The sequence below is a fragment of the Anastrepha ludens genome, chromosome 5 (genome assembly GCF_028408465.1).
Source record: "Anastrepha ludens isolate Willacy chromosome 5, idAnaLude1.1, whole genome shotgun sequence".
Taxonomy (NCBI): domain Eukaryota; kingdom Metazoa; phylum Arthropoda; class Insecta; order Diptera; family Tephritidae; genus Anastrepha; species Anastrepha ludens.
The window spans coordinates 50,458,658-50,474,631 of NC_071501.1; the positions used below are offsets into that span (position 1 = coordinate 50,458,658).

A 15,974-nucleotide genomic window follows, 5' to 3' on the forward strand; every position below is an offset into this window, starting at 1 on the left:
CAACACCAATGCATCCAGCGCCTTCAGTAACACTACAGTAACGCTATTTTCCTGATTAATTGACTCCTCTATCTCCTTGCCCACCGTACCTTTACTTAGAATAATGGACACTTGTCGGAATGTAAGCACAGTATGCAGGAGTATAAGCGTTTATCGCAAAAATGTTGCGTCCCTTCTAGGCCTTTAAGTTAGTTGATGTAGAAATCTCGTTGGCATCGGTTGTTTGGTGTTCGTTTTGTGTCATCTTCAGTAAGCCAATTACCAAAACTTTCCTGCTAAGAGCTACAAACTAACAGTGAATCCGAACAAAGAGTTAAAACAGGAGACTTGAACATCATGGCGGAAAAAAGTCTAATGAAACGTCCAGTGCAGCCAACGCACACATCACCCAGCTTGGGAGTATATCACTACTATAATTCGGACTTTTACTACTCCCTGCCGAATCTTAGGAGTGAGTATCAAAAAGTTTTCACTTGAAATTTTATCATATTGCATCTGTTATCTCCAAACTTGCATTCACTTTTTTGTGTATGTATGTAAATAGAAATGAAAAAACAAATGCATTTCTATGTGCTAAAATAATGTTTGAGGCCGTAGAGGCCAGGAAGAGTGGGTACTTGCACTTTCTAACAAAAAATTGTACACTCGTATTTTAGCAACGAAAATTTTTTTAAGGGTAAGAACAAAACTATTTATGTAGAAGAAGGAAAGATAATAAAAGTAAAGTAATAAAAGTTTTCAAAATTCATTTTATATTTTGTAAAATAACTTTTTTTATAATTTTTTTAAACAAATTCTTGAATTTATAAAGCACTATATTTAATTCTGTTAGTGTAGTGTAGATTACCGGTCGTCTTCGTCTAGCCCATCTAAAGGTTGGCCCAGGAAACCGGCTGTTTCGACAGGTTGGGTCCAGAGGGAGAGGGGTATTAGATGAGTGGGGTCGATGGGGCATGTGAATAGGTAGTTAGTGTCATGCGTGGAAAAGCTATGCTCTTCGTGCCCAGCGTATTGCCTGTTTGGATGAAATTCCGAAAACGATAATAAAAATAATTGTTGAATATTTTGAATATTTTCAAATTATATAAGTTTAGGGAAAAAGAAGTCCATTACCCATAAAGCGCAAATGGCTTAAAACTGATTTATGGTCGCATTTTTGCCTTTACCAAAGAACTTTTCAAGATATCCATCACTACAGCCATCTACCTACCGAGAAAATAATGGATTTCTTTCTCCCCCAACTTCTATGAAAAACGAAAGGAATGAATTCACAAGGCAGAAAAGTATAGATACTCCATAAAAAACTACTTAAAAATAATTATAATAAATGCAAATGGTTTAGTTTTAGTATCTATTTATACCTCTCTTGATGAGATTATTTCTCCGCAGATCTTCATGAACTTTGTTGTAGTCGGTTTCCAATGAATTTCGAATTTCTACGAATTTCTATACTTTTGTGTAGATTAATTCTTTGAAAAATTTTAGGTAGTCGACAACTTCTAGGCTTGCTCGCTAATGGCTTTGTCTCAAAAAAGTTTTTTAATATTGTTTGCGATGTTGGCTTACCGCGACCAATAGTTTTAGCGATGGAATTCTAAGAATTTTACACTTTTCTTTTTTATTATTTATTATTTAATTTTATCGCAAGTTTACTTCGTTTTCAGCTCATTTTCACTGATAATACATTTTAGATAACCGCAAACTTCATCCATCGAAATAAAACTGAAGCCTGAAGCAGGCTCACAGATTTTTTCAATAACTTGCAAAATTTGAGAAAATATCGCCCCTATTCAAAACATCATAACTTTTTTGTGTGAAATTAGTTTTTATTAATTTCAAAAACAAAAATGTTCAAAAGTGATTACAATTTTAACCTATATTCACTTTATCTCGATATGACCACCGAACTTTTTTTTGCTGGGGTGAAAGATCGTGTGCTTTTTGGAACTTGTAAGCCTTGACCTTGAGCTCATTTTTCAATATGCGTCGAGTGCTGTCTTGCGATATTTTCAGTTCTTTGGCCATTTTTCTTCCACCTCGACGTGGATTTCGTTCAAATCGAGCCTTCACTTTCCGAACTATTTCTGGCGTTGTTGCGGTTTTTTTTGGTCCACCTCCATAGCGTTTTGCAATGCTACCGGTACCATTGTAACGTTTTATAGCACAAACATTTTATTCACTTTGAGGTGACTGAGCTCACGTGCAATGGCTGGTTGTGATTTTCCAGCCAAATATAACGCAATCACACTATTACGTTTGAATTCCATCACAGAAAAAAAAAATCAACAAAACTGAGACGCAAATGCTTTTGATGGTTTATTGACAATATATTGAACTGTCATTAAAACAATTTTGACGTTGATGTCATGAGCTGTTTTACAGATACAGGCAGTGTGAAGTTGGTAACACTTCATATCGTTCGCCCTGTATATAAGTATCATACCAATCCTAAGCGAAACTAAGGACCTTCGCACACGGCTCGTATCGTCTTCGTAGCGTATGCACAAAATGTCCGCGAGAGAAACCCTTTGTTGTTTTTGTTGTTGTAGCAGCATAAACATTCCCCATACTTATGCCATATACGGGGAGTGCTGCTGGAGTGACAATCCTTGGCCGGATATTAATCCGGGACGTTTCGGTAACATAGAACGGACTGGCGTGGAAACGTACTCTTCGTTGTCGCAATTTTGTGTTCAAATGGCGTTCCGCGAGTTGGTAACTACTCGTACTCGTCACAGCAAGCATGCAGCATGACAGGCATTATGCAACAGGTACAACAGTGTCATCAAATACCATAATTCGCTTACAGTTTGCGCGTCAAAAACTGTTTGAATAAAAATGTCTGATGAATTCATTTAATTTGTTGATAATTATTATAGTAATAGTAATGCCTTTTAAAAAAAAGTTTCCCTAGCGTTTTATAGAGGAGGTAAAGAGGTGAGGGATAACTTTTGCTAAAGTTTAGACACTTGCTTCTCCTAAGGAGTACGTTTGAGAAATCCACCCCCTCATGTACTCCGTCCAAAGTCTCAAAAAGAATGCTACTTGCCTCAGCGTAATCATAACTAATGTATTCGCGCATGTTAGCATTATGTTTTTGAATAGCCGGTTACACAATTTCTACACGCTTCTTCAAAGCATTTTTAAACATCCTATAAAATGTCTGAATTTTGTAATCCCCCTCTTATAACTGCCTTGTGGTAATGAATAATCTGCTGTTTCAGTTAATCCTACGGGTGCACTCAATGCCTTCTTTTTCTTTTATTTCTCCTCCGAAGAAGAAGTTGATACTCGTATGTATAATAAAATAAATCACTTTTCATCGCTCGACATATTGACAGCTCGTGCTTTGACGATAGATAGTCGCATTGTGTACGGACATGTAAGCGTATCGTCATCGTCACTGAATTAAAAAACCATATCGTGCCGATTTGTCTAACGGACAAATTGTTGCTTATTTAAACAGATATTTCGTTACAAATGTAAATGCAAAGATAACAACGATTAGGAAAAGCAGTGACAGCCCTATATTTGACTGACGTGACGTGTAAAACGTGGTGTGTTGCCACAATGAAAGTATTTTGATGCAATCATAGCTTCGGGATCGGGACGCACATTCATTTTGAGGATGAAGCCTAATCTTTTCTTTCTTCCTTTAGATAAGGGCGCATATGAACTGACTCAGTTAATTTAAACTCCATTTATTTTCGGCATGTAATTGGATATAATACAAAACACCATCGATAAAAATATGCGCGATAAAAAATTGATTTTCTTCAAACAGTTGTCATTTTCGCAGCACCTGCCGTACGGCAAAAGTAGAAAGTAGCCAGTTTGTGTTTGCTCCGGCACGGCGTACGGCACGTATGTGTTGCCTTCGACACAAGTGCACATAATCTACAAATATTTTGCTGTGAGTCAAATTCGTTGCCGCAACGGATCCATTGTGACGGGCCTATAACTCCATAATACTTTTCCGGAATGGATTTAAGTTGTTCCCTTTTATGAAGATAAAGTTGCACATAAAGTTTTAGGTTGATTATAAAGAAGAGATTATTGTTGGTGTGTAAACACGAACTTTAATTTAAAAAAAAATTGTTCACATAACGGTTGTATAACTGCACAAAAGAAGCGCGATAGATATAAAAAAATATCAGGTCAGTCCATAAGTTTGTGCGTTTTTTAAAGGTGGTTTTAAAATTAATAAAAAAGATGTTCCAAGTATTTATTAATCAATAATATATTTTCCTTCATTACTTACAATGTCTTCCCAACGGTTAGGCAAATTTTTAATTCCCTGCTCCAAAAAATTGTTTGATCTTGGATCCAAAATACGCTTCGATATCCCTTTTTATAGCTTCTTTTGAGTAGTTCTTGTTACTTACATGGGATTGAAATCCACGGAAAAGGTGATAATCACAAGGTGCAGTATCCGTAGAGTATGGTGGATGCGGCATTAGCTCCCATCCGAGCTCGTTCAGCTTGCCTAATGTTTGCCTTGTGGTGTGAGGTCTTGCGTTGTCGTGGTGAAACAAAACTTTGCGTCTATTAACTAAAGACGGTCGATTTTTTTTAAGTGCCTCAATCAGGTTTGATAGCTGATGGGAATAATAATCAGCAATTATCGTCTAGTTTGGTTCCAGAAGTTCATAATATACAATCCCGACCATATCCCACCAAATAGACAGGAGAATCTTCTTGGGGTGAAGGCCATCTCTTGGGGTCAGTTCTGATGTTTCATCTTTGTCTAACCATTGGCGTTTGCGAACAGGATTATTGTAAAGGACCCATTTTTCATCACCAGTAACGATACGATACGATTCAAAAAACTTTCATTTTCAAGCCGTTGTATGCGTTGTTTGTGTATGCAAAAACCGTACAAAAGTGAAATTATGGGTAAAATACGCACGATCTTATGGGCTGACCTGATATATAAGTATAGCAAAATGCTCAGAATGATAAAAGGAGTCGATTTAGCCTAGTCTGCCGTCAATGCAAAATGTTGTCAGATATATGTATGTAGCTTTCTTCCACTTATAAAATGGATTCAATAGAAAACACGTTGAAATGATGACGGCATAGGATATCAGTTGATCTAGATTTAATTTTCGTAACTTAACTTCACTTGACATTTAACCCAACTTGTTGAGTAATATGAGTTATAAAATAAATTTTAGATTCTTAGAATCCAGCATTACGTAAATTGAGAGCGGTGGAATAGTCAGACTTCCCATATTAAATTATTTTATTTTTATAATTATAAAATAAATTATAAAAATAATTCTTAAAATAAATGTATGTAGAAACTATTTTTGGAAACAATTTATTTTATATGACAGTGTAAGAGGAGAACTGTCAAAGTGATGCAATGAAAAATAATAATATCTGGCGTACACACTTCTGTTAGGTGTTTGGCCGAGCTCTTCCTCTTAATGTTGTTCCACAAATAAAGGGATCTACAGTTTTAAGTCTACTCGGCAAATGAGGAGATTTTTTTGGCACGAGGGGCGATCGCTATTAGAAAAAACGTTTTCTATAATTTTGCTGCTTCATGCACAGACATTCGAACCTACGCATTCCCAAATAGTAGCCACGCAGTAAGCGATTCGGCTACAAAAACAAAGCATTGGCTGAGCTGTATAGATCCGTCACAATGGATCCGTAAAATCGATTATATGTATTTGAGTCGAAGGCACCACAGGCCGTACGCCATGCCAAACTGCACACAAATTGGCAACTTTCTACTTTTGCCGTACCGCAAGTGTGGCGAAAATGACAACTATTTAAAGAAGAACAATATTGTATCGCACAAATTTGTATCGATGGTGATTTTTATTATATCAAATTAAATAGATTTTGAATTAATTGAGTCAATTCATTTGCGTCCTTAAAGCCGAAAAGGCTAAGCTTCATTCTCAAAATGCACGTGCCTCCCGATCTAGAAATTATGGTTGACCACGACTACCATAAATTCTATTAAAACGCCTATTTTGCTTCAATATGATATATTTCACAACCAACAAAAACCTGTTTATACTACACGAAATACGGCATTTGCTTTCACGAAAAGAACATCTGCTGCCTTTTTATTTATATGCGGCAATATTTTCATTGTGGCATCACGGTACGTTCTACACGTCACGTCACAAAGGACCCATTGTGACAGCCCTATTAAAGAGACTGGATTTGACGCGTAGGAATAGAAGACGACATATGGAATAGTACGGCGAGTGGATGATTGCAACGAATGTCATCCTCCAGCAAATAGAAACACTGAAATGCCTCTCACGCACAATTCACTTTTGACAGTTTTTTTAAATACAGTATAAATGAAGTCGGTCTATGGATATTAACAAATAAAAAACCCAAACATTTTATGTTAACTAAACCTCGTTCAGAAAAACATCCCCAAATGATAATAGGCGCCTTCCATGCACCACTTCTCCACTTCTTTGCATGTGAAAACAACAACAAAATGATCGAGCAAGACTCGTCTTTAGCGAATAAAATCATTAGGTGCCAAATCAGGGCTATAAGACGGATGGCATATTAATTCGATCTTTCGAATGCTCAAAAGCTCTCTTGCCGACACGTGAGAGCTCGTACTGATTATGTATGTACCACTCAGAACCAATTGTTTTAAATTTCTCTGGTAGTACAGTTGTGACATGACCAGATATTTCGAAAAACAGGCGACCGTTTACTTTGAGATACTTCTTCCGCGAACAACTTTTGTTGGATTGAGCTCTATCGTAAGCTGTTTTTTTCCGACTCATATGCATACATAGATCCAAGATTTGTCACATATTACGATGCCACAGGCATGCCTTAATCGACCTTTAATTTCTTCAATATTTCTTTATACCACTCGATACGATTCTTTTTTTGGGCAATTGTCAAATTATTAAATATTGAATATATATTGAATATATATATTCATTAAATATTGAATATATACTGATCCCACTAATGCCCTAGGATGCCTCTATCTAGCTATATGTCACATGGTTTTGGACGACCTCCACCCTGCAAGGATCGACGACCACGTTGGAACTCGTGTTCCAGCGTTTCATAGTTGCTAAGTGTGGTGCTTTAACACCATAAGTTGTGACCTGGTCTATGAAAAGGTACCTTACGTGTCAAAAAATCATTTTTCACTTTTTTGTTGATTCGAATAGTATGTGAAAGGCTCTTTAAAATGGTGAAAACCAGAAAGTCATAATTTGTTTAAAAGTTTGTTAAAAGTAAAAAAAAAGAAAAGTATAAATACGAAAAAGACTGATTTTTTTGTCATGATACAAATTAGAATAACGAAGACAATAATTTGTGCAAATTAAAAACTGAACCATTCCTGGACAGTCTGAGGTGTAATGAATACGGTACTGAAGTCTGTTTTCAAAAAATTTGTTACAAAAAATGTATTGATAACTTTATAAATGGTGTTTTTTAAGGATTTGTCAAAATTTTTGTCACGAATTGTGGCATTGTTTCAACATCAAAAGTTAATTAAGGGGTAACACCACTGTACACGCGTAAAATAAACACGATTTTTAAAGAATTTTTTTGTATAGAAGAAAAGGGAAAACAATCACTCTGTTTGGGGAAGTTATTACTTATATACTAAAATACAAAACTACAGAGTTTGATCGAAAAATTTTACAAAATGGCGGCATTGGAGAAATTTTTGTAATACGGTTTCTCTTGAAGGAGCTCCGCGGCACGCAGCACAGAGGGTGCAAATTTTAATCTGGAACAAAGAAACATTTTTTTTCTTAATCTAGATAAGAATAGCTAGAGAAACACGTAGGGGATTTAAAAAATATTTATTTTTGTGGAATTAGCAAGCATTTGAAGGAAAAAACTCTATTTTGGACTAAAACAAACGCCACTTAAATAATTATAACAATCGTTTAAATTAATCTATCGAAAATCCCCTACGCTCTTCTCTTAAGAAGTTTATTATACAGACGTAGTGAAAACCCTGATTAAAATTATTCAAAATTGTGTGAGTTATGCTGCGTGCCAATTTCAGAAAACGTGTTTTGAGAAAAATGCGCTTAAAGTTTGGAAATTTGGTGAAGTTGTTAGGTAGCAGTCACTAACGCTTGGTTGAAAGCTTAAAATATTTATGAAATAAACTTCGGTAACGTATAAAACTTTTTGTTCTGTATTTTAAAAGGTTCAAAGAATTTTTTAAGCTTATAAAAAAAAAATCAATTTTTTGAAATTTCTACAGTGGTGTTACCCCTTAAACTATTTAAAAAACTGTTATTCGGGGGTTTGCGAGGTCGCTGAATATGAAGTGAGATTATTTAAAATCAAAATGGCAGATCCAATATGTCGGACATGTTTTTTTTTAATTTAACGGATCCTCTTAAGATTCAATACACGGGGGTTTTTGGCGTTGCTGATTACGAATCCGATATCAGATTTCAGAAATTCAATATGGCGGATATATTTTTTTAAAATTCATCAGATCCGCTTGAAACTTTTCACTCGCGGGTTTTGGAGGTCGCTGATTATGAATATGTTGTGAGATTTAAAAAAATCAAAATAGCTGATCCAATATGGCGGAAAAATTAAAAAAAATGCATCGAATTCTTTCTAAACTCGTTACTTAGGGGTTTTTGGTGTCGCTAATTGCGAATCCAATATCAAATTTAAAAGATTCTATATGATGGATCCAATATGGTTTTCGAAACTCAAAATTCATCGGATTCGTTTGAAATTTTTTAGTCGGGGATTTTTAGGGTGTTTGATTTTTTGACAAGTTTATTAAAAGGTTTTTCAGAGTGAAGAGAAAGAATATTTCGAGTACAAAAAAAACTGATTCTTATAAATTTTTTTTGGCATGGATGTCGGTACAAAAGCTAACTTAGTTTTTAAAACGATTTCTGCGATTTGCATTAACTTTTTCTTATTTATTTATATATAAAAAAATATTTTTCACTGCTTCTGTGATTTTATTGATACTGTGATCTATGCTGAAGAAAATAAGCCAAACCGGATTGAAAAATATTAATATTTAAAAAAGTTACAAGGGTTTTTTAGAAGTTTAAACTTTAACTGCTGTTTTCTCGAAAACTTGTTTTCGCAGGTAAGGTACCTTCTCGTAGACCTGGTCACAGATTGCATGTAATATCCAAGTTTCATTGTTGTTGTTATACTTAAATCACTGCTTTTTTATATCATACTAAAAATAAGAACATATTATATTTGTAAAAACGCATGAACTTGATTTTTAATATAAACATATTTATAGAATTTTTAATACTTAATTATTCCTCCGTTTTTTTTAGTAACTTCAAAAATACGTTTACGTTTACTTAATTTTCAAATCTTCCCAAGCTTCCTTAATAGCCAATTTGAGGTCTAGTGCAGTAATATGCTGCTGTCCTTACATTTTGCGCGACATGCACGCCCACACGTTCTTCACCAGATTCAAATCAAGACTGCATGCAGGCCACTTCATAAGCGGTGTGTTGTGCTCTTCCAACCATTTCAGCGATTCTTCATCCATTTTATCATCCAAAAATGTGATAAATAAATAAATGAAAATTCATTTTACTCCATACAAAGCAAATATATCCTCTTGATGAAAATGCCGCCCACACCATAACGCTGCTACCACCAAAGTCTCTTTTTGACATACATACGTACGTCGTTGTTACGCAAATCGAACCAATAACAATTGCACTAGTCTGGGACATTTATTGAATTTTTTTTTTATCTGAGAACGCACCGTTGTCCCACTGCATGTATTGGGTTGGGGAATAAGAGAGAGGGGTGTTAGATGAGTGGGTTTTAAAGGGCATGTGAAAAGGTGGTTAGTGTCGTGCGGAGTGCCTTCACATGCCGGACATATGTTTGGTATGTCGGGGTCAATTCTGGATAAGTAGGAGTTTAACCTGCTACAATATCCAGAACGGTATTGTGACAGTGTTAGGCGGGTCTCACGGGGAAGCTGGAGCTCTTCATCTGTTATAGGTGGTGGTTGGACTCCGATTACGACATTCAGTGGACGAGAGCTCAAGAAGGTGGTGATCGTCTTCCGGTTAATGCCGTTTAATGACTATCTAAACACTGTCTGGACCAGTAGATTTCTATCAGTTTTGTCCTAGATCTCGTCAGCGTAGTTTAAAAGGTGTCTCCTGATGGCGGCTCCTAGGAGGCGACCGGTCGCTGTCCAAATAGCAGTATTATGGCATGACTGTAGCTTTATCCACTGCGTGTCACTGGTTCCAGGCGACCAGACAGCCTCAGCAGAGTTTAGAACCGGGCGGCCTATTGCCTTAAATGTCGATAGCAACAATTCTTTGCCATTGCCCCAAGTGCTGCCTCACTCCAAGAAATCGAATGGAAAGTCCCTCAGCATCCGCCGTATTCTCTGGATCTTGCACCAACCGATTACCATTTTTTCCGCTCTCTGTCAAACCATCTAAAGGGCGTTATCTTCGATAACAAAGAAGTCCTTAAAAAGCGGCTCAACAACTTCTTTGACACCAGACCAGGCGATTTTTGGCGGAACGGCATCAACAAATTGGTCGAGAAGTTAAAGAGGTTGTAAACAGCAAAAGCGAATATATAATTTATTGACTTATTGATATAATTGTTTTTTGTTTAAATAAAAAGTCTTCGGAAAAAACGCTATGAACTTATTCCCCAACTTAATATTTTTGAGTGAAATCTAAAGGCGTTTGTCTGAGATGGCTTCCAACACAGGCTTTTCTGCATAAGAAGTTAAAATATTTAAGCAATTATTTAGAAAACTTTTCGCAGCCTTCGCCTAACACAAAATAAAATTATAGTTTAAAAAACCAAAAACACGTTTTTACGACAGTGGAAGCTAAGTGATTTCTGTTTGGTACTAATTGTTCAGAAATTTGCTTCGCTAGTTGTTAAAGTGAAATTATTATAAATATGTAAGGAACATTCTTTCTGTTTTTTGTCATTTATGTATTAAACAACTAAAAACGCTGTAGTCTTGAGCGTACGACTTCAAAATACCCAGCCCCGTCTGATAGCCATATGAGATATGTGAACTTAGCACGTATTATTATTTTTATTTTATATTTTAACTTAGCACATTTACATACCACTGAGTAACAACTTTTTTTGTGTCTTATTTCTGTCCATGAAAAACACAAAACCCCATAATCGTTTGTCTCCAAGTTTTGATGGAAGGCCGCATGTAAATAAATATTTTCGGGGGAAACCCTAAAGTTTAACAATAAACTATACATTGGATATGGGTTCGTACAATTACACAATTTAAAAATATATGTACCTTTAGCCTCCACCTGTTTATTTCAATGCCTTGAAATTTCCCTTCGTATCGTTACATTAACAAACAACAACCAACTTCACCATATTTCTAATTTGAATTGTTTTCCGAGGAACGTCAATTATTTTTTGACATTCCACTTCATTGTTTTCTTCGTTACTCGGTTTGTTTTGGTTTTTCACGAGCAACATAAAAACGAAAGAGCAAGAGAGTTCAAGCAAAAGTGCTCGATGATTTGCTTTCTTTGAGCGGCTCAATGAGTGCTGATATTATTGTTTCAACACGTTTGGTTTGTTGTTTGTATAATTTGCTGTGTGTGAGTATCTTGTCTTTACTTTTAATTTTATTGATGTGTTTTACGAAAAGGGAGACTTCCGTGTTTTGCTGCACATGAACCAGGTGTATGCATATGATAAAAAATACGAACAGTTGTTGTGATTTTGCGGCTGTGAAAAGTCATGTTCGTAGCGGACCGCTGGGGAAAACAGCGGATTCGTAATGTAGTGCAAGTGGAAGGGAATGCGGTAAAAATGTAGATTTTCATGGGATTGAATAGGTGTGATAAAAATTTAAAAGTGATATTTAAACAAATTACAAAATTAGAATTCGACACACATACATACATCTCAATATTTTCCTAATTCTTTATAACCAAATACCAATGATAACCGGTGATGAGAGGTGTACATGATAGTTGCATACATATTTACTCTGGCGTCTATAAACAAATATTAGTGTAATTTTTGCAGAATAGTGTGTTTTACTGAACTAATTTAATGACATTACATACATACAGATGTATACATATATTAAAATTACTATTGATGCACTTTGAGAGATAAGGCAATTGGAAAATTGTATGCATGAAATAATAAAAAAATATTGTTACATTTATCACTATGAAAGCAAAATTGCGCTACTATCAGCTACGCTGATGCGAGAATTTACATACACACCTACATCGGAATAAATTTTCTACTTTATCGAACGGGTTTTTAGTCTTCTTGTAATGTATGGATAATTATAAATGCAATAAAAACATACACAGCCAATACGAAAGTAAATGCAAGAAAATTACAAAAAGTAGACAGTTGCGCCATTCCTTTGTCGTCTAAGTATACGCGCTGTTCATATTGCCGACAGTTTGTACCAAACGAAAAAAAATATAACATACTAAAAAGCAGCGATAACGAAAACAAATACGACGCCCGATTTAGTGACAATTGTTACAGCTCCAGCGGTGCGTGCGTGAACAACAGCAACAAAATATAATAAGTAAGTGTTAACAAACTATGGTAATGTGCACGGGGGGATGTTATGCCTCAATTATAGCAAGAGAACAATAGTAAATATTAAACATTTCGATTTTGTCATTAGAACAATTTCTCTTCTCTTTTAACCATTATTACTAATGTCACACGATAAACCAACAAACATTTTGCACATGTACATGCAAGGTCATATGATTACATACATATACGTACGTGTGCGCAATAGGGTGGCCCAAATTTTTGGCAGATAAAAATATTTTGTCAAAAAGTGTTTCTGCTGATTAAGAAGTATTGCGTAACTTTAACTCCGTTGTAATGCGTAACTTCAAAATGAAAACTATTTTAAATAAATGGAATTAAACAAAAGAATTATGTCCCGCATGGTATAAGAAGGAATTCAGAATGAAATAATTCAATAAAACGAACGTTGTGAGGATGAAACTTTCCTTCTCATTTGGTTGGGCAGACTTCTCTGAAGTTTTCAACCGTTATATTATTTAAAGGGGACTTTAATTATTATAAAATTCTCAGTACTTCAAAATTTACACATAATTATTTGTTTGTATTTTAAGCAGTTAGAGCCCGAATGAATGATGATTTTCAATAATTTTTTTTTTTTTTTTGCTAGTCAATTGCTTTATTTTACAAAAATGAAAACGTAGCATTAATACATCATATTTCGACTTGACTTTAGCAAAATTTTCAAAAAAAATATTTATAATTGAAAATAATCATCACAAGTCCTTGGAGATTCATTTAAAATCAATCGGACAGGAGAAACTAGTTTTATTAATAGATAATATTGTGCCTGATCAAAGCTTTTTTTCAAAATTAACAACATGGAGGTATTTTTCAGATTTTCGAGAAAAAACCGGCAATTAATTGTTTCAAAAAAATCGAAATTTCGAAAACTCGATCAGGCACAAGTTTTTTATGTTTTTCAAAAGCAGTATCAATTTTATTGAAATATACCAAACGGTTTTTAAGGTACAGTGATCACCAGTTCAAAAAAACATAGTTTTGAGAAAAACGCAGTTAAAGCTTTTGTTTTTGCCGAGCGCCCTTTATTATTTGTTGAATAACTCGAAAAGTGTTTGTCGGATTCACTTCAAATCTCCACACAATATTTTAAGATAATATACTTTAAGAAAATGTAAAAAAATCCAATTTTTCGAAGATTCTGACTACCCGAATTTTAATAAAAAGAAAACCAAACCAATCACACCACTGCCTTTAATAGACAAATTTTTCAAATCACCAGCTATGGGTTAAGGCTAGTACTGAGCTCTCAAGAAAAATGTTGTTATTATTGCTTGTGTGTGAAATAGTAGTGCCAAGGCAAAATCCTGCGAGGCAGTGTTACTAGAACAGCTGATTTGTTTTTCTTTTTTCCGTTTCGGTTAGAATGTCAAATGATCGGTATTGTTTTGATTGAAATTCTTGCAAAGTAATCAACTGGTTTTGACATTTTAACCACCAAAATATAGTTAAATTCCTCATTACGGAAAGTCTTTATAACCGTAAAACTCCAATTACCGGATAAATTTCTAACACAGGATTTTCATAAATTTTTGTATCGCCCCAATAACCGGACGCGGGCACTATGTTTCAAACCACTTCGCATCTCTCTCTCTTGGAGCCTGTAAAAAAAACCCACGCATACAAAAAAGTTAACACCCAAAAGCGAAAAATCTGCTTATTTTTTGAAAACGCAGCATCTGTTTCAAGAGATTTGAAGGTTTAATCCAAAATTTGGAAATACTTACTTTTAAAAAAATTACTACTAAAAATTGGCTCTGCAACCTCAGCCTCAGAGTCGTAAAATACACTTTATTTCATCAAAAAGCATGGGATAAAGTAGCATCAACAACAATAATCCAAAACTGCTTCCGTAAAGCAGTGTTCTCGATTTTGATCCCGAAAATGACAATCAATCTGTACTAAATTTGCGGATGTAATATTCATGATTAATTATTCATAAATTTGTACAGCAAAATAAATAAACGGAAATTTCTGATCAATTCTGATATTTAAGTTAAATTTACAACGCGTGCGGGTGACCCAATGCTGGTGATAGTTATAACGAAGATATCGTCTTCAACTTCCCTTTCAATTTAAAAAATGTCGCAATCGATCGCCGCAACTTGTATGTATGATGTGCTCTGCAGAGTGCCAGCATCTTTCGTAGTTCGGCTAGCACTTTGCAGACCAAGTAATGACTTCTTTCAGTTGGCTGCTGCTTTAGATTTAGATTTTTGTTGCTAGAATGCACCGGTTATCGGCGTCTGAGAAGCCTGCATTCCTGGAAGGGTGTACGCTTCCTACGACAGTTGGTTCTACATTACCGGAACTACCCGGATTTATGTATATCCGGCCAAAGACTTTCAATATAGCAGCATTCCCCTGCATGTGTGGGGAATACCAATAACTCCAACAACAATATTGCAACTTTTCTTTTGTGATCTAATGAAGTAAATATAAAGGATGTTCCTTTAAGAGCTTGAGAGCTTAAAATGATAATACAAAAGAGAAATATTGCTGGAATGAATTTTTTTTTATTTTAATCTGGCACAATACCGTCCTGGATATTGTAGCAGGTTAAACTCCTACTTATTCAGGCAGTCCGCGCGTCACAACCACCTTTTCACATGCCTCATTAACACCCCTCTCCCTCTGCACCCAACCCGTCGAAACAGCTAGTTGCCTGGGCCTACCGTTAGATGATTACGCTAATCGGACAGGGAAAGGTACTGCTACAACAACAACAACAACGAATCGAGATTTCGGCGTCTTCTTCAACACTTCGCCCTATGAACATCATGAACAGACATGTGTTTTTCAAAGTAAATTTCCACAATTCAGAAGAGTTATAGCTGGATACTTCGTTTGTTATCCAAATTAATATCGTACAGTGAGTGTGAGTACTTAAAACCATTTCTTGAAAAATGTTAAAAATCATTTGAAACTTTAAAGTCTTTTAAAAAATAAAATCAATGAGAAAATGAAAAACTGAGTATGTGGGATTACTATATAAAACCCATATCTCAGCTGCTTATGCAATTTTTGCTGGATAACAAAGAAAAAGTATGTAATATTTATCGCGCGGTGTAGTTATTATGCAGTGCTCAAAAAGCCTTTTGAATTTTCACAAGAAAAAATATTCAATAAAAATTAACTAAAACCTGATTATTTCTTCATGATAAATATTTGTATTATACAACTACTTAATTATACAAAATAATTTGCTATTTGAAAATGTGGGAGATACACTCAGCTCTGTGTGGCAGTCAGATAGTATTTAAAAAATCATTATGATGAAATGTAATTAGAATTATGCAATCATCTTAATGGTTTGAGTAAACCGCAGGAAATGTTATTTAAAAGCAGATGCACGAGCAAATTTATTGCTTATAAAACAG

At 35.0% G+C, this 15,974-nt stretch overlaps 1 protein-coding gene and 1 long non-coding RNA gene across 6 annotated transcripts in view; one reads left to right on the plus strand and one right to left on the minus strand.

The window, feature by feature from the left end:
- Nucleotides 1-205: 205 nt before the first annotated feature.
- The window catches only part of LOC128863277 (uncharacterized), a 37,755-nt gene continuing 21,986 nt past the window's right edge, over nucleotides 206-15,974 (plus strand). Inside the window, exons 1-2 of one of the 5 annotated variants that reach the window (XM_054102375.1) lie at nucleotides 11,703-11,840; nucleotides 12,034-12,559. Coding sequence is in view for 1 of the 5 variants with exons in the window: in XM_054102373.1 (XP_053958348.1) it covers nucleotides 337-451 (115 nt within the window). In the remaining 4 variants the exon portion in view is untranslated. Of the gene's footprint in view, nucleotides 452-11,581; nucleotides 11,601-11,702; nucleotides 11,841-12,033; nucleotides 12,560-15,974 lie in introns of those variants that run through there. The other 4 variants (XM_054102377.1, XM_054102373.1, XM_054102378.1 and 1 more) reach the window with 4 other exon arrangements.
- On the minus strand, nucleotides 818-11,384 carry LOC128863279 (uncharacterized). The gene is made up of 3 exons (XR_008454590.1): nucleotides 11,288-11,384; nucleotides 11,097-11,217; nucleotides 818-1,015 (listed from the first exon to the last, which is right to left on the minus strand). It is a non-coding gene; the product is annotated as an uncharacterized LOC128863279 (long non-coding RNA).